Genomic DNA, 25627 nt, shown 5'->3' with positions numbered 1-25627 from the left:
CATGCGCGCCGATTATTCCGACTTTTACCAAGTCCATCTTTAAGTATTTGTTGGATTTGGTTATGCCATGTCTTTCACGGTCTTCCTCTATTTCTGCATCCATGAACATTCGCATTGAAAATATTTTTAGCCGTTCTTTCGTTGTCTATTCGCACTACATGTCCAAACCAGGGCAGAGCTCTTTTGTACACATTATAGATATTTTCCATGCGTGTCCCTATATTATTTCGTATTTAAAAACTATCCAATCCCGTAAAAAGCACAGTTTTATCTGCTGTCTTTGGGCAAACGGCGCACGGTATACAAATATAACTCTTTTTGTAAAATGCAAAACACACCGATGCAAAAAACTATAATTTGATACTCTGTCTAAACAAATAACAAAATCGCTTTAGTTTTGAGGTGTGGAAAACGGTACAGCGAAACGTCGATTTTGTGTATTCTAAACAAAAGACGCACAGTATCGGGGAGGCATCTGCAAGGCGGTGACAGGAAAATAAATTTTGAACACCTATTTATCAAAATTCTCTGTCCTCACAATTTATCTAAACCAAAACACAAAAATAATAATGTATCCGTACTTATCTAATTTGGACTAAATGCAATAATTGATACCAAACTTTCGATTGTGTTCATTTAATCTATTTAGCAAGAACTCAAATCTAGCAATAGCAAAGCATTGCAGGGTTCAGCTCGTATAAAGAAAGATAAATGAATTTTGTTAAACGCAGTACCTACGTACATTGGAGCAGTTTTAGAGAGACACCTCCACTATAGGGGTGCATGGCCGCTAGTCGTGTCGCGAAATACGGGCAAAAAGCCGTGATATATTTTTGCAACCAATTTCGAAAATGTAAAGTCCAATTTGGTGGGAAGATCGCCTGTCCGGGAGGGCTTTTAGTCCGCCGATAAAACTCTAACCATATTAGCGCTGCCATATTGGCAGCACGCTCGATATTCAAAATACTTTATCCCTGGTGTCAAGATACATTTGAAATTAAAAGCAAAAATGCCATAAATATTTTATTTAAATAAAGAATTAAATCATTACAAAAAGATTATGTTTAAGTGACAATTTATTTATGTTTATTCATATAAAGATACGTATTACAAAAAAAAACAACAAAAAAACCTATCCCTAACTCTATGAAGCCAAGAGCCCTGTGTTGAGTTGGGATACAACAAAATAGAAAGTGAAAGCATGCACTATATATTTGATTTAGATCTTTTAGATGATAAATTTTACCTACCTCACTTTTCTATGTTAAGTAGGCTCTTTCAGGTTTTGGGTGGTTTTTTTCTTATGTCGCTTGTTTCAATTTATCAATATATATATAGTGCCATAAACATATAAACATATTTTAACTCTTTGTTTTACTAACTGAGATTATACATATATGTTCTAATCATCAGGAATTGTCACTGCCACTATAGTTAGATCGTCTGCGAAGCATGTGATTTTAACGACTTTATCTCCCTTAATCCTAGATTTTCCACTTGTTTGTATATTTGTACTTTGTTTGTGTAAGAAATGTTTTTGGCGTATATATTGTTGTGATATATTTAGTTATAGAGATCTTTAAATTGCTTTGGTTTTTTGTTCTGATAATGTGCTTTTTAAAAAAAAGTCAACATTTTTTAAGTCGGGAATGTTATTTGTATGTAGTATACTTTAGTATCTTATGATTTATTAATAAATAAATAAACCAATGAGGCAGTGTTTTATTTGGTCGTTTATCTAATCTGATTTTAAATAAGTTGTTATAATAGCCCATCTAAATACCTACTTATTCTATGTAGTTCACATTTCACACTGATAAAACCTCATATTATTCAGTTCAAATTGCGTAGTGTGTACGATAAAATTTGAGTTATTTATTTTCTTTCATATCGCGCACATAAATCAAGGGGTTTACTTAAAAATAAATTAAAACAGTAATACGTGAACTTTGTGCGTTTCGCAAATCTATGATTTATCATTATCAAAAAAAGTGAACTTACAACTCAATTCTGAAAATTATTTTCTTTGTCAATACACATTAATAGAATTTATGTTTTAAATTTAGAGGCACAATAATAATATTACAATTCACACTAGTATTATTTTTACAATTCACAATAATATTATTACTATACAAGACACAACAGAAACAGAAATATATAAATATGCACATCATTTCTACATCTACATAAAGAAGGTGGGCACCTAAAAGAAGTTGTTTTCTTTTACACTTTATTGTTTTCATAAATAACTGATAAACCTATTTCATTTCATTTTTTTAAATTTTATATTTTTAAAAACCGGGTTATATTCCCGTGCCCAGTGTTGTGAACTCACGGATCAATTCACAGCAATAGGGAAATATCACGTTTTTTTTACGTTTTTAAAGTAATAAAGGTCTACAAAACACTGTCCAGAAAAAAATAATTTTTGCTTATTATTAGTAGGATAAAAGATATTTTTAAATTTGTAATTTTGAATTCCCGCAAAAAACGATCATTCCTTCGGCCACGCTCCTAATACGTCACGATTTATGTTTATTTGTTTTTAGACATTTAATTATGTTTAGAACATTATCACGAATCTTGACGTCACAACAACCAATGCCAAACACGTCGCGTTTTTCTACGAACGTATTTTTTATATTATTTATTAGGGATATCAACAGTAATACATGTAAAAAAAATATAACAAATAAAATATACAGAGAATAAAACTAATGACAGATATCCACAGAAATACATAAAATTTTAAAAAGGTTTGTTTTAAACTTGCATTTGAAATGTTAATTTATTACAAACAAAATTGAATTTCTTTTTTTATATTTATGTATGAAAACGTTTCTCCACAATCTCCATATTGATTTTGAAAATACAATTAATTATTCTAAATCAATTTCATATATTTTGATAGGTATTCCTAGTATGTGATATTTCCTGAGCCATATTAAGGTGCAAAAAAAAACAAAAATATTAAATAGGTATCGTTTTGTGACTGAAACTTGCATGGTTTGGGACAGTAACATTTACTAAAATAAAAAAAACAATGAAAAAAAATATTTTAAGCAAAAATATCTCTTTGGATATATATTTTTTTTAGCAATATTTACAGCTGTTTATGAATATTTATGAAATGCACAAAAGAAATTGTAAAAACAATTATACCCCATCATTCATTAATCAACATACCTTTAATTATATACTAAATCAGTATAAAATACAAAAAAAAAATGTAAAATATATAGGTACTTAGAATCTAAAAAATCATTGAAAATTTGTCACACTTTAGATTTAGTAGATAGGTATAATTACTTAATAATACGTTGTACCCACATTTAAAATAAAGTCACTTTGATAATTAATGTAATACCTCATTGATTAACTGGGTCAAATGTGCATTCTTTTTAAATCTACCTACTTACTTAAAATGTTTATTAATTCTAGAGCAGATTTCGATAAAATGGATGCCTTTTTGCAAGCAACTTTCTCAGCCCCGTAATCAATGGATCAAAAGTAAATAAAAGGCTGTTTAACTCTTAAAAGACTGTAAAAAATAATTCATTTGCGCGCTGATGTAACATCGTGTTACCACAAGAGTTTTTTTAATAACCCGCTAAGTCTCTATTTTGGAGGCTTGTCAGCAGGTGGGAAAGAAGGGATATGGAAGGAGGTAATGAAAAATTCACCACAACACCCAGACCAATTGAGAAATAAATCTTTCATTGATTTTTTTATTGCAACTGGCGGGAATCGAACCCGTGACGCCAGTTTCACAGTCGGCCGTCTAACCAACTGCGCCACGACTCCTGTCATATTTGTAATAAGTCCATATTTGAAACATTTCCCGAGTAAGGCAAAGCCGAAACAATTTTACGTATTTATTTCTAGCTTCTGCGTCCTCTTTTGAAATATACCGATTGGTAGTAATGCACGTTCTATTATCGTAGACCTATGGACCAATGAACAGTGGTAGGTATATAATATACCTACTCGTACATATTACCATGGATTATCTGTTGAGTCCGTTTGAGAGACTGTTCATAATGTTTTTTTAGATCGTCCTCTGTCTCTTATCCGGCGAAATAATTTAGTAAGATCCATTAATATCATTAGGAATAACTCTTTATTTATTTTTATTTTATTTCATTGGAAAGCCAACAGACATTTATAAATTTATAAGATTCAATTATACCATAAATACATATCATAAAGTCCAATTAGAGTCTTCCACATAATATTGTTGTTGTAAATGATGTCACATAAAAATTATACATTACATAAAATAACTAATTATACAAAACTTATAATATTACTAGAAATGTAAATGTAATACATATTACTCAAAATATATCAACTTTTGAATATTGGTCACACAGTTGCACATTATAATATATAATACAAATATAGATGACCATGCAGTGTACATTTATTATGTGCCTACATACAGAACTGCACATAACCTGCATAATATAGGCTGCGGATTCAAGGCGCAACATCATAACTTGAATTATTTTTGGAAATTTCACTGTTAAAGATATGTTATTAATATCAATACAATTTAATTTCTAATTACACATATTGCAGGTTCTATTTACAAATGAATTTTGAAAAGATTTAGTGGAACATTTAGAAATTTTAAATAGAGATTGGTTTCTGGCCTGCGTTACTGGGACTCTAAAATTAATAAGTGATAGAATCTTAGGGCAATCTATCATGTTATTCAAAGTTTTATACATAAAAATGGCGTCAGCCATGTTCCTTCGAGTTTGGAGAGTTTGGAGTTTAGGTAAGTTTGTAGATTCATCTGGACCTGTATTCTGAGTCAACCGTCTAAATTGCAATACGATAAAAATTTTGATTGTATAGATTCAATTCGGTTAATGTATGTTTCGTATTGAGGGCTCCAAGCGAGAGATGCGAATTCTAATTGACTTTGAACATATGTAAAGTAAAGAGTTCTAAGAGTGCGCACATGATTGAATTCTCTCCCTATACGGAAAAGGAAACCTAACATTTGGTATGATTTTTTCACAATTGAGTTGACATGTGCCTCAAACGTTAACTTATTGTCAAGTAGAACCCCGAGATCCCGCGACTCATTAACTTTAGTAAGTACTTGATAGTCAAGGCAATAATTATGGATGATTTTAACGTTGTTCCTTGCAAATGTGAGCTCAGAGAATTTTTTAATATTCAATTTTAGTAAGTTTTGTTTACAATATAAATTTAATCTATCGAGATCTTCTTGGAGTTTGACACAGTCTAAATTAGATTTTTTTTTTAAATATATTTTCATGTCATTAGCAAAAAGTAAAAAAATTGCAAATTTAAAGCACTTACTAATGTCATTAATAAAAATTATAAATAGTGATGGCCCCAAATGCGATCCTCGTGGAACGCCTGAGGGTACATTTACAACATCAGAACTAACCCCGTTTACGACTACTGATTGTAGTATATTATTAAGGTAAGACGTCAACCACCTATGCAGATTACCGTGGATACCCAAATTCCATAATTTATTGAGTAATATACTATGCGTAACAGTGTCAAAGGCCTTCAGTATATACTACGTCTACCTGAGTTCATCATATCAGACTCCCCCCTTCCCCCTTCTCGTTTCACCCCTGCAGAAGTAAGCAACCATTCGCTTTTTTTGATTTTTTATTTATTTAAATTTTCTTCGTTCTAAAAAAATATTTTAAGGTGCCAATATGTCATCTTGCTCATACTGATCATCGTGGTTTCGGATGTGACAGGGTTTAAAGAACACCCTGTATATTTGGCTTAATATATATTTTTTTCAAACATACATTCCCTTTTACCCAAGATTTGTAAAAAAAAAATAATCCTAAAAATTATGCAACAACTTAATTGAGATTTTACTTTATATACGGTCTAAGATACCACTTATAACTTTCTACGGTAATCGGGGCCCAGAGCCGCGATTATAATTGCAGAAGGACGTAAAAAAATAAATCAAAATGAAATTACCAGTAATAAAAATAAAATATGAAATAATGATTTCGTTAAAGTTATGTTGTTACTATATAAACCGTCTAATATACATTTTCATTTATTATAAATTATTCGCGTCCCTTGTTTTTTAGAATTCCATTGAAAAAAACACTTTCAGAGAATCGATGTCAAATTAACATAATGCGCGAGTGAACCCATTGAAAATACGGGTTGCTTTATTTGACGCGCTTACTTCAGAGGAAGTAATAAGAATAGATACATTTAAAAAAAACATATCATTTATAGTTTTGAAAAATTCAAACATATAAAAGGTGTTGAAATGAAAATGAAAACAAAATCCTTAAAATTATACGATTTTTATTATTTATTTTTGTCATATGGGGGAACCGTTGTGCAGTGGTCCAAAGTTCAAACTCACAACTTAATTTTAATTTTATTTTGTTAAATCATAAGAACGCATACATTTCAATTAAAACGTGTGAAAACTGCTTATTTTTCGTTGTGTATGCAGTAATTTTAATAAGTCTTGATTTTCCAAAAGAAAAATATTAATCGAAAATTCGTTATTTAAGCCGTCACGCTTTTGATGTGTATTAAATATAGCAACACTGATATGTTCTTTGCAACATAAAACGTAAATCAAAGATAAAAAATATAGTGCCTGCTTATGTCAAACATGGCGGTTTCCCGGTTTCGGAATCGTTTGTGTTTTACATTTTAGCGTGTTAACTGTTGATCTTTTGAATTTGGCGTGACGTTTTTAACCTTACATGTTACTATCTCAACCACATAACGTTTCCTTGCGTATTGTGTACGTCAATTATTATTTTCAATCATTTTTACCTATGAATGAGTAGCCGCCAAAACGTGTTTTGTTTATTATTTTTATGATTTGCTCTTCAATTTTACATCGTCCGTCTAGTTCTTAATTCGGGAAAACGGTTTCCGTTGAAAATGGACTCTAATGATGATTTTGATTTCGATTTGAACAGTGAAAACCTTCCGGTGTCATCCGATGGCAATTTTGCAAATTCGCAAACCTTTCCGGCGGAAAGTAAATACACTCCCTTTTCTGAATACTTTTGCGTTCTGATAATATTTTTATATTGTTTCTTGTTACATTTCTCAATGTTTGTGTTAATTTCAGTAAACGAGAGCCAAGACACTTATTGTGAGGTTATGAGCCAAAGGACTGATCTGGATGGAATTATGCAGCAGAGGGAAGCATGTAGTCAATCAATATTTTCTCAGGATACTGAATATGAACTTCCCGACAGTCAACATTCAGTATCCACCGATGTTTTGTCAACATCTAACGAAGTAAGATGAAACTATTAAATTTGTGACTGCTGATTAATTGATAAATTGTAAAAGTTTTAAAAATACACCCCTTGTCAAGAAAGGCTTTGTACTTGCTACAGTTTTGTGACACCGAAACCTTTTTTTCAGGTGGAAGTTGTGTGTAAACCTGTTTCACTAGTCATTTTGGAAACCGAATCAGATTCTACAAATGAGAAGAATTCAGCTATCACTATTTCTGAATCATCGGGTAATAAAAAAATCCATATTTTTTTAAATGAAATTTCATAATAAAAACATTAATATGATGACGAGAATGATTCTGTATTTCGCAAGAAAAACATTGTTAATAATTCTTTTGTAGAATTACTGGAAATAAAATTTTACTTTTGAATGTTTTCAACTTATGAAAATTATGTATTCAATATGTTAATGTAATATATTTATTTAGATAGTTGTAAAAAAAAAACTTAAACAGCTAGTTATAACTTACATTATAGTCAATAAAAATAAAAATAGTTTCAGTTAGTATATTACAAGTTAATAGATTCAGACGCGTTATGTTTATTTTTTTCGTATTTTTCATTCTTCGTTTGATTGAATTCTTTAACTAGCTTTGTATGCGTCATCTCCATGTTTTAGAAGTTCACACATGGTTGTTTTTTTACCATTATTGGTCAGTTTGATTAAATATAATTTTTTTATAAGGCATGATATTGTCAATTACTTTCATCACAAAACGATATTCAGTATCATGAATTCGCATATTATTATTCGATTCATTATTCTTATTTTCTTTTTGATGATCCATGCTTATTTTTTCTTTGGTGTTATTTTGATTTTTGACACCAATCTTTGAAGAAATCCAACAAAAATTAAAGTCTTGATTTGGATCACTACTGCATGTTATGTTTCTGTTATAAATTTATTCTTAACTTGTATAACGAGCATCGTGAGTTTTGTTTCTTGCAGAACCTCATTTGAAATTATCTTGAAATATTTTTTTCTTTGGATTACGATAATTACGCCTCCTGTATGCCGACTTCACAAATCACATCTGACAGTCGTGTATCTCGAAAACATTACTTCATAATTTGTTATTTCTTCAGTTACCATATAGCATCAGCATACATGGTTTATACAAGCACAATAATACTTCTAGTTCTTCGCAATGAGCTAAAACACTTTAAACATTTATATAGAAAATATTTTTGAAACCCCTTTTCACTTGAAAAATCTATTTTTCTTTTCTCTGATTCGATTCTATTTATATAAACTGCACATTCCTTACTCCAAACCAGATGGTATAAAGTATCATGTTTATTTTATTTTATAATATTGTGCTTTAACCATCTTCCTTTTCTGTTCATATGTCTCGCCATAGTTATTCGTAGCTTCAGTTCTTACTCAATCTATCTTGCTTCATCTAGAATATTTTTAAAACATATATGGAAGGTACTTTGAGATAAACATAAGTAACAGCTAAGAATTGTAGGCGAACGGTGTTTAAAAACACAATACAAATTTATTTCTTTACTGTATAATATATTTGAAAGAGGACATTGTTTATTTTTAATTATCTTGATAAAAATTAGCAAAGGAGACACATAACTTAAATATAAAACAATTTTAAATCTTCTATTATATGTTAATATCTAATTATATAATCCATAAAAAATAACTCCAGCCTATAAAATTTATTCTTTTACTACTAACTATTAAAACATTTATTTTAAATTTTATGTAAAAAATAGCCATCATAGTATTTGTTCTTTTACTAAGCTATCGTTTAAAAAGAACATTTTATTAAAGTTTTTTTTTCAATTTATTTTGTAGAAAATAAGATGGTTCAAGTACCGAGTAATCGCAGAAAATCTTCAGACCACTCTCCGACACCGTCCAAAAAGAGCTGTCTGTCAACAGATAACATTGATGTTGGATCATCTACTTCCCTAGAAATGACACCCCTCATTATGGATCGAGGAAACGTTACTTCCCGATCCACCCCTCATTCTCCGAGAAAAAAAAGGAGTGGGAGCTGCGATATTTGCTGCAATGAACTATCTCCTAAACCCGCACGAAGGCTTAAAAGATCTCTAAGCTCTGACATCGAAAGGATCGGACCCAAAAAACTTAATTCCAGATTTTCTCCCTCGGACTTCAAGAAAATGGCAAAAATACTCGAAACAGATACCACTTTCGATAAACGAAAAACAGTGCAATCTGAAATCTCAAGTCCCGTAACAATAGTTAAAGAACAAAGTCACTCTGGAGAATCTCGTAGTTTCGGCGGAGGTGATTCTCAAAGTATCAAGTTATATTTATCCCCCTCAACTTATGAAATAGACAGTTCAAAGGATGAAGAGCTGCAAAGTAGGGAAATTATCCATTTATCTGAAGATTCTAAATGTAAAAGTAGTAACGAAGATGGTTTCTTAAGTGAAAGCAACCAGAGTTCGGGGGAACTATCAAATGGTAATGTTCAAAAACTATCCTCTTCGGGCGGAACTACCGATCAAGATAGCACCGCATCTGTAGAACTAGATTCACCTTATAATATCGATCTACCTACCAATTTAAATCTCAAGTCAAAACCTTACCTTTCAAATGGATATTCCTCTTCTACTCCGGAAAATGGACCCTTTACTGAAGGATCTCTCTTAAAAAAATCCTTTCACATCAGTGACAGCGAAGGTGACAATACTCCGCCATTTGTCGATTATAACAAACCGCCTGACGGTCTTTCTAAATTGTCAAATAATTCCAAATCAGACCTCAGTATCCGGAACAACTCGTCTAACTCGTCTTTGAATAACGGCCACTCCAACGGATCTCACTATTCTAATGGCGGACATTCTAACGTACCCAGCTTCAATGTACAGATGTGTATGGACGACAACAACGACTTTCTGTCCATGTTTATTGTGAAAACAGATAGCGCACTAGGGAACCATACCCTCAAGGAATATCAAAGGGTGTCTAGAAGGCTGACTATAGACCCATACGGAGGCGACGTGTCCAAGAGTACCTCTCCCTCGAGCGTGACAAGTGGAGGACTGCTGCAGCTCCCTCCGCACCCGCGTTCCTCCTTCACGTCCATCACCAGCTCATCTTCCTCCTCTCGCACCAGTGACGGTGCCTTCGTTATCCCTCAACTTCCCAGAAAAACGTTATCCTTTCACACTCACCCGACTTCGGTCAAAGGACTACAAACTCTCAAGCAGAAAGTAAATGAAATCATTACTTGCCTCGACGAAGTTTACGGAGATGATGATGCGCAGTCTCCTACGGAAATTAGTTGTTCTAATAATATTTCTCGCGAGATTAATAAGAAGAGCCCCGAAAAAACTGAAAATGATTGCAATCGTACAACCCCTAAAAGTTCCAAAAAGAAAGTTCAAACTAAAACAAAGCGAGTGCTGTCGGGAAAAATAAAAAAATCCGATCTTTCAATTACCAACGAAGAGCCGAACGAATTCGAAGGGATTAATTCTCCCGAAATGATTCCTACAGATCCTGATAAATGTCAATCGTCCCTTACCCCTTTTAGAATGGAGAAACATATTAATTCCGAGGAAAATGGAAGCTCTCCGAAAACAATACCTCGGATCAGAAAATTGAAGTCATCTTCCCCGGCAGTCAGTACCGGTTCCACTGACAGCAATGTCCCCGTTCTCGTACCTGATGAAGCCCAATATTCTGAAGGCAATCTAGTTCTAGCCAAGTGGGTAGATAAGAGATATTATTCCGGCAAAGTAAAACAGGTGTTAGACAGCAATAAGTACTTAATTCAGTTTGACGACGGTCATTCTAAAACTCTTTTGGATGACTTTATTATCTTCGGTAATATGACGGAGCTTCCTTTAGTAGGACAGTCAATTTATGCGATGGTCGACAACCAGCAAAACTACGAGCCCAGCTTGGTCATGGCTGTAGACAAAACAGAAGCGGGAAATATTTCTTATAAATGCACCACTGATGGGTGAGTACTTTTTCATTGCGTCGATTTAATCAGCTATTAAAAATCGGAATTTATAAATTTTCTATTTATTTCAGAAACAATATGGTGCTAGTAGCTGCCTCGGAAATATACCTCACAGAGGATCAAGCTAAGTCCTTCAAGGAGTCAAACCCTCCCAAATCCCCTCACTCGGCTCCGGGAACTCCAAGGAGAAGAGTGAACCGAGAGCTGGACCTGGACAACATAATCCAAGGTCCTCGCAGCGCCAGATTGCGGGACAAAGGAAACACACCCAAAGGAGTCACATCTTCTCCATCAAGTCCTAAAGCTTCAACATCATTGGGTCCGTTAACTGTTTATCATAGAAGACTGTTTTAAATAATGCATAGTGTTTTTTTTCACTGACTTTTAAATATAGAAAATAAGCTTAGGGGCATATAAAAATTAGGCTAGTCTCTAAAGATTTCAAACTTTTGTCATGAAAATTTCACAGCTTAATTTTTCACTGTCTTAAGAAATGTTTTTTGTTGATAGATTAAACCCAATTCACCCACTTATCCTAATCTGTTTTAAAAGTCTTGTGGCTCCACATTGCAAAAATAATTTATTTTTTAGGCTTTAATAAAGGGTTAATTTTATTTTCTATTTATTTATACAAGATTCGTTGTTTACAAAAGATTTTTTAGAATTTACATGTTGATTCAAACCGAGTACATATTTTATGTCAATATGCTATTAAGATATAACGCCACACCTTTTTGCATACTGACCTCGCTTCTTCTACATTCATAATCTTATGCACGCACGCTAATTATTCCGACTTTTCAAAATAACAAATACATAAGCAAATATTACATACCTGGGCCCCGATTATAATTGTAAGTTGACAAAGCTATTTTCAACTTAGTAAAGTAAAATCAAATTTTCTCTTTGAAATTGTGCATATTTGTATGATTATTTTATTAAAAATGTATTCAATTATGGCTTCCCGATGAACATACTTTAAATTTGTATGTATGCAAATTGTATACGCATTTTCGTACAGAAAATTCAATTTTTATTTATAGACAATTTGAGATAAGTCTTTTAACTTCCTATCGAAATCGAGACCTCAGTTTACAAACTACATAGTAAAGGTGTTTTTAATTTTCATGTAAATGTATAGTAATTCCTTATATAAATTATTCTATTTTAATTAATTATAATATGATAAACTTCCTGTTCTGTGCAGTTATATATATATATTTATTTGTAGGTGTTTTCATTCCACAGGTGGGCGGGGGCGAGGTAGCCGCAGGGTAGGTGGCACTCCGAAGCGGAGACAGGAAAGTGAGAGCAGCGAGGGGGGGGACAGCAGAGCCTCCAGTGGAGCCCTAGAAGAGGTGGCCGGGGTACAGCCCGAGGTACAGAAGACTCCGCGCAAGATACACGGGATCAGAGGTAACCAACGACTCAATCAAAGATTTGAATTCAATATTTAATATGAAATTTCCTAAAAAAATATTTTCTATCCAATTCAACTATCAGATAATTTCAAAATGCCACCAAAAAATGTTATGCTGAAAAACTTCTACAGAATATAGTTTAGTTTAAATTTCAAGAGACGTAGTCTGCCGGAAAAAGGATTATATGTTTTAGTAATGTAAAACTTTTAAGTTTATTTTTTTTATCATAAATACTTGTTAAATAAGAAAATGAGAAGCGCATTTTAAAATGGCGAAATCTTATGATTTTCTCACTTTTTATTAGATTACAGCCTTAAGCATTCAGTTCAACTGTAAAGACATTTCTAGATTCTGTACATATTATTGGTAACTTGTAAATGAACATGTTTCAAAAATAAATTTATATGAGTATTTAATGTTTCAAAAATAAATTTGCAGGAGTATTTAATTTTTCATACAAATATTCGGTTTTACTTTATAGACAATTGAAGATAATCTTCACATACCTCTTGTTTCATCTAATTATAGGCAAAATTCATATTTATGGCGAACTTTTAATAATTTTAATGTAATAAATAAATCATTAAACATAGATTTATTTGCAAATAATCTTAATGACGTATGGCGTTTGCTTTTGAACTAATTCGTAGTATTTTTTCTTTTCTCTTGGATGTACATAAATTACTATTCATTTTATGTTCGAAAATATCTTTTAACTCACTGTGATGCTACTTGTAAAAACCTGTAATTGGCTTATTTGTTATTTGTTATATATAAGATAATTATAGCTGTTGGTTATCCAAATAAATAAAAATAATTTATTTTTTCAAAAATAACTCTGTTAACTTCGCATTGTAATATGGGCCCTGGTTAGGTGAGAATTTCTACTATAAACCTTTTAAAAACACTTAATCAGTTGCGGAGCTAACTAAGCGATGGATCGCATTTTATCACAACTCCAGGGGAGCACGGTTAAAAATGCAAAAGGTTTACTTTTTAAACGACAAGAACACATTGAACACGTTCGCGATTATGCCAGCTTATAGCTGTCCATGAGGCCAAATAACATTGGTAGTGAAAAGACGGCTATAGCCTATGTGAAACTGAAGTATGTAATTATATTGTAGGAGGTATTGTGTCCCTATAAAAAACAGTCAGCAACAAAAGTGTCCCAGTATGTTCATCATTGTCATTCCCCTTTCCGCACCTAATGATGCATTAGTACACCAATCGCAGCTTATCTTGATATTTTTTTATTACATAAAGGTAAGATGATCAGTCTTACGCTTCAGGAGCCAGTCCAGGGACTATAAAATATCATAGTGTTAAAATACCTTTTTAAATTAATATTTCATGTCAACCATGCCGGGAATCGAACCCCAGACCTCTTGCGTGTAGGCAAACATTCTGATCAGTACACCACGAGGCTGGTATGTTAGATAAGATTTACTTCAAACTATCACATACGATCCGATCAGTAGTGAAATATTTTCAAAAAATAAGAAAGTTATGATATTATGTCCATATTAGTAGATCCTAATGTGTTAAATCATTCTTCTCACTCAAGCACCTAAGTAGGTTCCAATTTGATTTTAATATTGAACAATCGACATTACTTTATCTGCACCCAATGGTACACAAGGCGCTGGATTAATACTCCAATCGCAGCCTTGTGTGTACATAAAGGCAAGATGTCTATCTATAATGAGTCTAGGGATGATGAAATATTGTAGTGAAAATCTACTTACTAAATCAATAAAGGCCTGAGGTAGGTTCCTAATTTAAAGCAGTATTCGTGTAATTTCAGCAGTGGACCTGCCAATAAAGGGCGCCTCCAAACAGATGATTGGGAAAAGGAGTTCCAAAGTGACCAAATTTGAGTGTGACCATGATACGGTGATGAAGTTGGGACCCATTCCACCGGAAGGAAGCATATTTTTTAGTGGCCTTCACTTCCTACTAACTTGTACCGACCTGCCGAGATCTCGGGTATGTCGAAAATATTTTTGTTTCTCATTCTTAAAGTCCTTACGTAGGTTTGGGTGAAAGGTAATATTACGAATGATTTAAGAAAGTATATAGGTGTAAATGCTAACTTGCGTAATAATAAAATTTGTCTAATTTTGAATGCGCAAATTTTATAAAAAGTATTTTAAGAACTGTTGGAGATAAAATACATGGACCGACGAATACAACTAAGCTGTTAAAATCAAATTAATAATGCACTAATATTAAAAACAATTTTAAAAAATTGTATATTTGTACATTCAAAACGATATAAAGGGGATAAGCCCTGTAAATCCCTAGACTTCCATTTCCTTTGCGATACCCTCTCTTGTATAATGATGATGTTAATATATTGTCTTAAATTTTGTAAAAGTACACTAGAACCTCTTTTTACACGGGGGATATGTTCTACGCAGTACAGTGTAAAAAAAGATTACTAAAAAAAAAGAACGCTGCTTCCTCATATAAAAGTCGATTCGCGATAGCAATAAAAAAATTGTTTATTATTTTTTATTGTACCTTAATATTTTTCTTAAATATATCATTACATGAAAATACTTTAAAAAAATTGTAACAAAGATTATTCACTATCACTACCATATATTACACGCCAAGTAAGTATGAGATGTAGGGCATTCCGACAACAAATAGCATAATTTTATTATTATTACGCATTGTTAAATTAATTTTAAAAAGGGATATACTCGAGAGAATATTACTTTAATCCCACCCTGTGATTGCCTCCCATGACCCGGACTACCAGTTTTAGCCTGGAGTTTATATTCTAATTGTATTTGTAGGAAAATAAACAAGCTTCCCCTAAAAACTGGAGTGACAGCGAACAGTGCACGGAATCTTCTCCCAGTACAGAAAAGGATGAAGACAACATGCTCGTCAACATTCCCTTCCAGAAGGAAAGGCTCAAAGAGCAGCTAGAGAGGGCGGGTGGCACGGTTTATAGCCACTTTGAAGACATTCCCAAGAGCAAATACGGCGTCTGCAAGCTCATCGTTCCCCGACCGTGTCTTACAGCCAAGTATATCCAGTGCTTGGGAGCCAATATTAAAGCACTCTCCTACCTGTGGGTCATCAATAGCTGCCTGAAAAATAAACTCATGGACCAGAGTGAGTTTACGCTTCCCACCGGATGGTCATTCGAGAGAAATCGCTACATCAGATGGAAGGTATAGATTAGATAAACCGGTATCCTTACAAAAACCATGAAATTATTAGAAAATGGAGTATAGAAGTGTAGATGGTAGATGGTAGTAGGCATTTTCAAAAACAATAAACATATAGGTATTGTTTCTGCTACTATTTTTTATTTTTTGTGACAGCCGTTTACTATTAATAAAAATATAAATCTAACCAAAAACATCAGTTTTAATTTAATAAATAATTTATGGAGTGTATGAATAATCCACCAATGTAAAAAATAATATAAGAAAGATCATAATATTGAAGAAATATTAATGTGAAAACAGAGGCAAAATGGTTAATGTTACAGAGTGTGTAAATGCCTGGGGTTCCATATTTCTCTTCAATAAAAACATGTATTCTATCTGAATGAGTTAATTAACACTTGTGTGGCTATGATGTCACATGAGTCTACATAGAATACATAACTTGAAATATCTCTTATTTTTTTACTAACAAAGTCATATTTTGCTTTAACAGGCCTCAATCGTATGATTAATTTTATAAATTATGGAAAATAGATTATTAAACTATACATATAAATGTAATTTTGTATTTTAAAATATCTCGTCTTCTGCTTAATGTAAAACGATTTTACAGCACTGTTTGCTAAGCGATTTTTTAACAGTCTTTTAAGAGTTAAATGTAAAGCAATTTGGTACACTTTCACCATTATTTGTTACAGATATCGTCGTTCGAACGCGGGAGCGCAACTCCTTTCAAGGATAAACTGATCTTATTGTGCAGCGATAATGACAACTTCACCAAGTTCTGGGAGAGAGTGTGCAGTCTCGCCGGAGCTAACACGCGAATACTGACTGAAGAGAACATGGAACTGGGTAATGGAGTGGCTGTAGTAACGGAGTGCGACTGTCCTCACGAAATACAGAACAAAGCTAGCCTCGAAAGCATTCCTCTAGTCTCTACCTCTTGGGTTGTACAATGTCTGATCGAAGGAAAACTCCTCAGTTTCCAAGGTAGTCAAAAGTACAACTTTGCATATAACGAAGCGGACTGAGATTGAATGACAATCATTCTTTTATATATTTATATTAGTTTATAAGTGTTAAATGATGTGTAACTAGTGAGATATGAGTCCGAACAAAAGCAAACAATTACAATAGAAATTTTTGATAAAACAAATAGTTCAAATTAGTGTCAATTTCATTTCCAGTGTCAATAATATCAACAAAATCAAAGGTTGATGAATGTTAATTTTTGTTCTGGCACACATTTTCAAAAATCTTTATAATAAGTACATATTTTTATATTGCATGATTCACTTTGGTACTTAGATGAATATTATGTGTAAATATTTTAAAGATTATATTTTATGTTAAGTATTTGAATAACATATAAATTTTTCATTCATTCATCTTTTTAAAAAAAAAGATCTTGAACTAGTCTTGCGGAAAAGTGAGAATGGCCCTTAATATATTATGTATAATAATAGCATGTTCCCAGTTTAAAAAAAGGTTATATACTATTGACTAATAAATCATAATATTACTGTGAATATGTTTTATATATTCCAAATTGAAAACCTCAAATGTGGTGACAGTTTTTAATTTTGATGTATGTCGTGTATGTGTGGTTTGTTCATAACACTGGCGTCTCCTGACCAAAAACTTTGGCAATGCCTTTTATTTACATTTTGTCAGCTTATATATTAAGTTTAATTATATTACATAATAGTCTGACATGGTAAACGAATGAAAATAATATTGACATATTACAACAGAGATGAAGATCATTTAAGAGAAGGTTATATAGAAGTCTAGGCATCTACAGGGCTTATGACCTGTCAATGGCTGGTTTAAGTTGCCACTTTACACACTGGAACATTCACCATTCTGCCCATATTCGAACATCTATATTCCTTCCTTAAATTTTCTTCATCTCTGTTGTAATACGTTAATATTAACAGCTCCCCGGGGAGTTGAATCCAGTCCTTGTCTAAAAAAATTTGGACAAACTCAAAATATTGTTGAAAATAATATGACAGCCTGCGCATCAGAACCAGGAATGCTAAATATGCCATTGTTTTTGTTTGCAATGTTGGCATGCTGTTTTATACGCTTTTACGTAACTAAGTCAACTAAATTCGTACTAACTTAGACTTACCATTATGCATTTTCCAAGTGACGTTACAAACAAACTTCATACTTCAAATCCGCGTTTGCGTTGGCAATGTCCAGAGTATGTATATTTTCTTCTCCCTCTGACGCCTGATTCGCCGTATGAAGTGTAGTCTATCTCACTCAAATAACGGTTTTAGCGGGTATGGTATTTTTCATACAAATTCCGGGTAAAAGATTGTGCAAAACAGAATATGCACGGTGACGATTGCGCATGCGTAGACAGGATGATAAAATCATCCGCTTGAGTCGATCCCGCTAGATCTTTTTGCTGGTATTGAATATAATGTTCTATGAGTATAATGTTACAACGAATCCCTGTTTCTTTGCATTACTTATTTTTATTATAAATTACTGATTTATTTACACATTTATACTTGGCAGTGCGCTGCACTTATGCACATACTAAGGGAACCCCCTCTGTTCATAAGCATGTTTTTTTGAAAATTATCTGAGTTAGCTAGAATTTCAATTAGGATTTGTTACTCCACAAAACTTATTTACATTACTCTTAAACTGCATGAAATAAATTTTCGTTTAGATTACATTTAAAAAATTCAATGTTATTTTTATGCTCTAATTACTATAATATCAGGGCATTTTTTTGTATTATGCATTTTATTTTTTCCAAACCATGAATTTTAAATACAAATATTAAAATATTGTCTTTTACCATATAATATCAATCTAATTTAAAAACAATAATAAAACATTACTTGTGAATCTTATTTTCATTCCTAGAAATGATTGATTGGAAATTTGATTAATTTTTACAAACAAGTTAAATTGAACAACAACCTTAAATTGAACGGTGATCATCGCACATCCCTCGCATTGCCACTGCTTGGTGACAGTTGTCACCGGAGATTGTTACGCCTGTTTTCTTATTTTATTTGACCTAATATCGATGAATGTAGTTTTGTATTCCTCTGATGAAAAAAGGGTAAAAATAATTAAAGTGCTTGCCTAGTCTCAAGAAAGTAAGAATAAATTCATTTTTAAACATTGACGCCGTTAACAAAACATTGCACATTTTTGTAATAAGGACAAGTAAATATTAAATTTTGAAAAATAAGCATTAAACTGTTACTCTGGTTGTGACCAATACACTACATACTTTTTGCAATGTTACATTATTGAAAGATTGACAAAGCGACAGGTCTAACATAAATTGTTTTTTATATTATTTTTTCAATCTCTGCAATGTATTATCTACCATAGCACTGGTAATTAGAATTAAATACATGAATTTTTTTTATTTCTTCATTCTTCCAATTTCTATTTTAGTTGTGGGTACATTTTTTTAATATAATTGCAAGTTTATGGTTTGTTTTTTTTTTGTATTTTGATTATGAACTACCATTTATGTTCTGTAGAAGAAATTCGAATCATTCGGACATCCAAATATTATTAAATGAGTTATTGGGAATTATGTATGAGTGATTTGTACAATGTATTTCTTTTTGTCACTCCCAAAATGTTTAACCGCATGGTTTGCTTTGTACTTACAATGTTAATAGTATTTCAATATTGACAGATGATGGAAAATGTTAAGTGTTTGTATTGTGTGAAATACATCGTGCATAGAAATTCTAAATAAAGTAATTTAAATAAATATTGTTTTATTTTCCCTAATTAATTTTCATTTTCATCCATCAAATATGTTTCTTCTTCTTTTTCCACATCTGCTCCTAAGTGGACATCACCAGACGCTTCCAGGAGACCCTATCACTAACCATCGTTCGCCTTCTCCCATGTCAATCTCGCGTCCCTTAGTTCCATCGAATAAAGTTGAAATATCCATATCAACGGCTTTCCGGGACAGCGGGAGCATGCATATGAAAAAGAAGCAACTTGGGTTTTAGGTTTAGTTACTAATGATTATTGGTCTACGTCACCATATTCCGTAAACTCTATACCACCAACTGACAATTAACGGCCCGCAGGCCAGGTCCGGCTTGCGAAGTGCGAGGGCCTTTTGGCCCCGCAGATTGCAGTTTAGTTCCTGAACAGACCATAGTAGTACATGCAGCCCAGCCGTCAATCAACGATTTATTTTTTCGTAAATTACAATGTTTAGAATAACGAGTGTTTTAGTGTGCATGTTTTCTATTTTTTCAAATTGCATTATTTCATCACAGTAATTCTTTAATTGCATAATATGCATGCTTAAAATAAACACATCGGTTTTAAACCCGTTTTATTCGGCTCTCATGAGCAAGAGTGACGTCAACGGTCGTCGCGTAACCCCCAAAAAGAATTGACATATTCATACGGCCCGCCACCAAAACCAATTGCTGTCCGCTGTTTTATACCATTTGCAATAGTTAAACAAAATAAAGTTGCATTGTTTAAAAAAGTAACTATATTATTTTCAGATATTTTAGTTTTCATAATCATTATACTTCTAAGTAGACACAAAACAACATAAGACACCAGTACCAGAATAAACAGTAATCTCAAAACAGAAATCATCTTTGTCACTATAAAAGTTCAGTCATTATACCAATCGAGGAAAAGTAAAGAGAATGACATAACTAACAGAAAGAATAAAACCCAAACTCTCAGTCCTGCGTTTCTCTGTATTGCTTGCCTTATCTGCTCGTTAGCATCCTTGACGTTTTCAGTAACACCCAAAACTGTTCCCGATATTCTATCAATGTCTTGATCCTGTTGTAAAACCTGAAATTTCAATGAAAAATATATGATTCTCTAATGCAGGTCAATTCAAAATCACTCGCAAACGAGTGGAGGCGTAAAAAAAAATGCAGGTCAATAATATTTCTCAAGTTCAAAACATAGTGGCATGCCCATTAATATTTGACAACTAAAGTATATCAGTGTAGTATGTTTGTAAATATTTGGTTCCATACATTGCGTGCATATCCGCCTTGTGGTGTAATGGTCAGCGCGTTTGTCTACCCCGTGCAAGAGGTCTCAAGTTCGATTCCCGACATGAAATATTTATTAAAAAATATGTTTTTAGACAAGAATATTTCTTAGTCCCTGGATTGACACCTAAAGCGTAAGTCTGATCATCTTACCTTCATGTAATAAAAATAATCTAGATTTGCTGCAGCTGGTGTACCAATGCAGTGCTCTATACACCGTTAGGTGCGGAAAGGGAATGATGATCATATAATATGTGGTATGTTCGATTTGTTACCAAACTATTTTAACCATGGTACTACCAAACATTTATATTTTATGCTGACGTTTCTAATTTTATTATTATTTAATGTTTGTGAAAAAACATCGAGTTGATAGGAAAAAATTATGGATGGTTCTATCGGAGTATGGAGTGAGTGACAACCTTGTCCGCGCTATTGCTTCTTTGTACAAAGATAGTGTAGCGTGTGTAAGGGTAAATGGGTCATTAACTTCCTGGTTTGACATCCCTAAAGGAGTCAAACAGGGATGTGTAATGTCACCGTGGTTATTCAACATATACATGGATAAATGTATGAAAGAATTGAAAAGTATGGATGTGGGAGCGAAAATGAGTAATCTAACTGTCAGTTGCCTTCTGTACGCCGATGACGCAGTCCTCCTAGCTGACAGCGAAGAGGAACTGCAATCCTTGGTTACAAAGGTTTACGAAGTGTGCAAGGAGAGTGATTTGCTAATGAATGTGCAAAAGTCGAACGTCATGGTCTTTGAAAGAAATGTAACTATGACTGAATGTAAGATTGTAGTAAATGGAGACAGTTTGAAACAGGTCGAAGAATTTGTATATCTGGGTAGTATGTTTACGAGAGATGGAAATATGGACAAGGATATTGAAAGGAGGGTTAGTGCCGGTAACAGAGTTAATGGTGCCTTAAAGTCTGTCGTAGCAAATAAGTGTCTATCGCAAGAGGCTAAATTAGCAGTTCATAATGGAGTTCTGGTACCAACCCTAATGTATGGAAGCGAAGCATGGAGTTGGAAAAAAAGGGACGAAAGTAGACTGAATGCTGTTGAAATGCGATCCCTCAGGCGAATGTGCGGAAAAACAATGTATGATAGGTGCCCTAATGTCGAAATTAGAGCAGAATGCAAGGCTGAGTTAAGCATTATCGACAAAATTAAGAAAGGTCTTTTGCGATGGTTCGGTCATGTGGAGCGAATGAATGATGAAAGAACGGCTAAAAAGATTTATGATGCGAATGTGTCTAGTTGTAGAAGTCGAGGAAGGCCGAGAAAGACATGGCATGATCAAGTACAACAAATTCTTGAAAGTGGTCATGTGAAAAGTCGGAATAATCGACGTGCGTGCATGAGAAGATGTATGAATGTGAAGGAAGCAAAGGAAGTGTGCCAGGACAGAGTGGTGTGGCGTTCTATCCTCTCTGCCTACCCCTCCGGGGAAATGGCGTGATGGTTAGTTAGTTAGTTAGAAAAAACATCTCTACCGACAAGCCATATCAATTGACTTGGTGAGTCTTTAAATGTAAATATAGTATTTAAATCAAATAAATAAAAGGGTAAATTACCTTTTCTGTAAATATTTCCTGGAGCTCGGCTATGTGCAAAACCTTACTTTCTATTTGTTTGACTTCTTCTGATAAACTATTCAACTCGTTGTATAACTGGGCATTCTCTGACTCGAACATTTGTAATTCCTCGGGAGATAATGCGTACTGGTCGGAAGTTATCGAAGAATCCATTTCTGCTGCCACTTCAGAAGACAATAAATTGTTCTGTGAGCTCGGCTCCTTTTCTTCATCGTCGAGTAATGTTTTATTGATTTTTGAAGGCAAATCATCAAATGAATCACTTTTACTTCTTATATGGAACGTTTCTGATTTCTCTTCAACCTCCAGTTTCGATAGCTTTCTTATATCCAAAGCTCTTTTAACCCTTATAGCTTTCTGTTCCACTTGAATCACACAAACAGCTTTAAGATATAACTCGATTAGCTTTATAACAACTTCCATAAATTCCGCCACCTGCGGAGAACTTTTAATCATACGGGTGTCTTTCTTAAACTCTTGGATTGCATGAGAGCAAGAATTAATTATTCTTTGGGCACCATTGTCTATTTGGTCTCTTTCTGCATCCGTCATGTGCTTTCCAGTTCTTAAAAAATTAGAAAAATTTAAATAAGCATTTCTATTATCTAGTAAGAAATCGCGTAGTCTCGTTATTTGTGAAGTTATATCTTTGGCTTTTGACATAAAAGCATTTTTCGGCTTATTTCTCAAAATTCTGTTTTTATCACCATCATTTTGAACCCCAAAAGCCTTGTTACGCGTGCGAACTGTTTTAACACAAGCTTTAAAAAGTGGAGTTATATCCATGACTGTAAGCTGTTAACAACGAAATTTCAACTAATCTAACTAAAAAAAAAGATTATTTATTGTTAATATGTGGTTAATATTCCATCTGTCACTGACACTCAAAATGCGCAATGTGGGCAACAGTGGGCAAATCGGTAATAGGCAAACGTCAGCTGTCACCGCTGTCACTACGACAATGTTACAATTGCACAATTTTTAGTACCTGAGTAACACTTTTCACCAATTTTACATAATAGCAACATCCAAAGAACACATCTGCCGGACGCCATTTTATGTTGTGCTACAGTTCCCTTTGTAGTAACTATTGTCAATAACTTCATCTCTTTCTCTCATTATACTCTGAATTACGAAAAAAAAGAGATATACAAATTCTTCTCGTGTGCAATTAAAAAACACTCTAAGTAAAGCTTTTGTAAACATGGAGTCTAGTTAGATGCTTTGGCTAAAAAATGTAAAAGAAATTCCATTAATTTGTGTATTTGGACCTTTATTTGTCAGGTAGACACACTTTTAAATGCTTTTAAAAATATTTTTTAAAGTGGTTTCATATTGTAAAGTTTCGTTCGTTTATTTATTTTCTGACTTGTATTTCTACTTAAAAACGGTTGTAAACGTATGCATTATTTGGCGCCAATGCCTGTAAAATCCTCTTTCATCGCTTTTGTTTTGTGCATAAATGTATTTAACAGACCTTTCTTTGATTGTTATATCGTAATTTAACCTTTGCTTTCTAAATCGACGAATTGGGAATTTTAATTGTCATGGTAGGTTATAACAAATTCCTCATCCTAGTGTACCACAAAACAGGTCTTTATGACACCGTAAACGTCATTGTTATAAATTGATAGATAAATTATTGTTATCGCATATTTGTTTACAAATGTTCGGCAAATTGCCGCTACAAATTATGAAATCGGCGGCTTATAATTTGTGTTATTAGATAATTGCGCAAGCTACATAAAAAATGTGGTTGATTCTAATGTATGTGAAACATATATCGGGTTGAATCTTAATCGCTCATAAATTATTAATATGATTTTATTTTGTCTTTCAGATTTCATTGCAAATGTTTTTGGAAATGTCTACATTTATACTTGTGCTTGGCATATTGAAGGTGTATGAAGTATAATTGAACATGTTTTTACCCAATGATATATAAGTAAGCACTTTTCATATTATTCCGTTTTTATCATTACCATGCTTGATTGTATTATGAGTCTTCTTTACTTGCATAAACCAAAATTCACTAGGAAAGCGTGTATTGCTATTATTTCTACTAAGTAGACCTATCAGAATCATGTTTTAATAATGTATTATATAAATATTACTATAGTCTCGTGATTATTGTAATGGAAAAGTTCATTGAACGGAGTAATTACATTTTGCATAATATCACATGCCTCTCGACAATAGATTTAAATTCAAATATGTAGTTAGGCTCACAAGGGAACAATGGGAATCATATTTTTAATTGAATCGGCATTCGGGAATCAAGTTGGGGTAGAGTAGGATTCGAACCGCGGACCTTTGGTCCGTGAGTCCGAGACACTAGCCACAGGACCACAACCCGATTCAATTCATTCAATTCAATTCAATGTTAATAAACTAATATTATTCAATACATTTCTGAAAATAAAGTATTTTTAGTAAATTGTATTTCCGTCTTTGGAACCAGCTTTTCTTAAATAGGTTGTCTTAATAAATTTGATTGAATTTTGTTGGGAAGTTATATTTTATTTGTATAAAAGCTAAAGCAATAATTAATTAATTAATTCGGAAAAGTTGTTAAGCCTAGTTTGTGACTAAAGATTGGACCCTTTTTAAAATTAATTTTTATATAATAGCACCAAATCAAGAAAATAATAATTGTTGATTAGATTATAGTATTTAGCTCATCGGGAGATTTGAAATTTAAAAAACAACATTTTTCGATACTGAATCCCATTAACTACCTATAAATATTATCTTATATTTATTTATTCATACATTCGCAAATAAATTATTCCTTTACGTTTATTGAGACACAAGTTGCAACTCTATGGAGACTAAAGCCCTGTGTTGAGTTGGAACGAAATATATACAATCAAACTCCGTTGTTGCGAGGAAGATAGGACTGTCAATTTTCTCATTATAAGCTTATTCCTTATGTTAGAGAGGGTTTTTTTAAAAATCCAATTGCCATTACACATTGTCATTAAGTAAACTAATAAATATACAGATAAATCATACAGATAATTTAAAAATAAAACTATAAAACAATATATAATAAATGCTTCCAAACATACCACTTTCCTAATTTCCAATGCAGATAAATAAACA

The 25627-nt window shown here is 32.8% G+C and overlaps 3 protein-coding genes across 5 annotated transcripts in view; 2 read left to right on the top strand and 1 right to left on the bottom strand.

Annotated features, from left to right (window-relative positions):
- Positions 1 to 6620: 6620 nt before the first annotated feature.
- LOC148285649 (uncharacterized) lies at positions 6621 to 17051 on the top strand. 2 transcript variants are annotated; one of them, XM_088242537.1, is made up of 9 exons: positions 6621 to 7033; positions 7127 to 7299; positions 7429 to 7528; positions 9115 to 11260; positions 11335 to 11582; positions 12512 to 12679; positions 14495 to 14673; positions 15492 to 15875; positions 16574 to 17051. In XM_088242537.1, the coding sequence occupies exons 1-9, from the start codon at positions 6934 to 6936 to the stop codon at positions 16904 to 16906; spliced, it is 3831 nt and encodes a 1276-aa protein (XP_088098663.1). In that variant the 5' UTR covers positions 6621 to 6933; the 3' UTR covers positions 16907 to 17051. The 2 variants fall into 2 exon arrangements, with proteins under 2 accessions (XP_088098663.1, XP_088098654.1); XM_088242528.1 differs by having other exon boundaries at positions 14492 to 14673.
- A 3317-nt stretch (positions 17052 to 20368) lies between these two features.
- On the bottom strand, positions 20369 to 23587 carry Syx18 (syntaxin 18). The gene is made up of 2 exons (XM_088242546.1): positions 22502 to 23587; positions 20369 to 20708 (listed from the first exon to the last, which is right to left on the bottom strand). Exons 1-2 carry the CDS (start codon positions 23306 to 23308, stop codon positions 20520 to 20522), a joined length of 996 nt encoding a protein of 331 aa, XP_088098672.1. The 5' UTR covers positions 23309 to 23587; the 3' UTR covers positions 20369 to 20519.
- A 115-nt stretch (positions 23588 to 23702) lies between these two features.
- LOC148285647 (uncharacterized) overlaps positions 23703 to 25627 on the top strand; it is a 79334-nt gene continuing 77409 nt past the window's right edge. For both annotated transcript variants that reach the window (XM_088242561.1, XM_088242567.1), the window contains exons 1-2: positions 23703 to 23806; positions 24363 to 24467. The gene's annotated coding sequence lies outside the window, so the exon portion shown is untranslated. The remainder of the gene's footprint in view (positions 23807 to 24362; positions 24468 to 25627) is intronic.

Source organism: Micrasema longulum, unplaced genomic scaffold, assembly GCF_059751315.1.
Source record: "Micrasema longulum isolate JH-2025_06_02 unplaced genomic scaffold, ASM5975131v1 h1tg000017l, whole genome shotgun sequence".
Classification (NCBI taxonomy): Eukaryota; Metazoa; Arthropoda; class Insecta; order Trichoptera; family Brachycentridae; genus Micrasema; species Micrasema longulum.
Note: the sequence above shows the minus strand (reverse complement) of the source record. Positions and strands in the feature narration are given on the sequence as shown.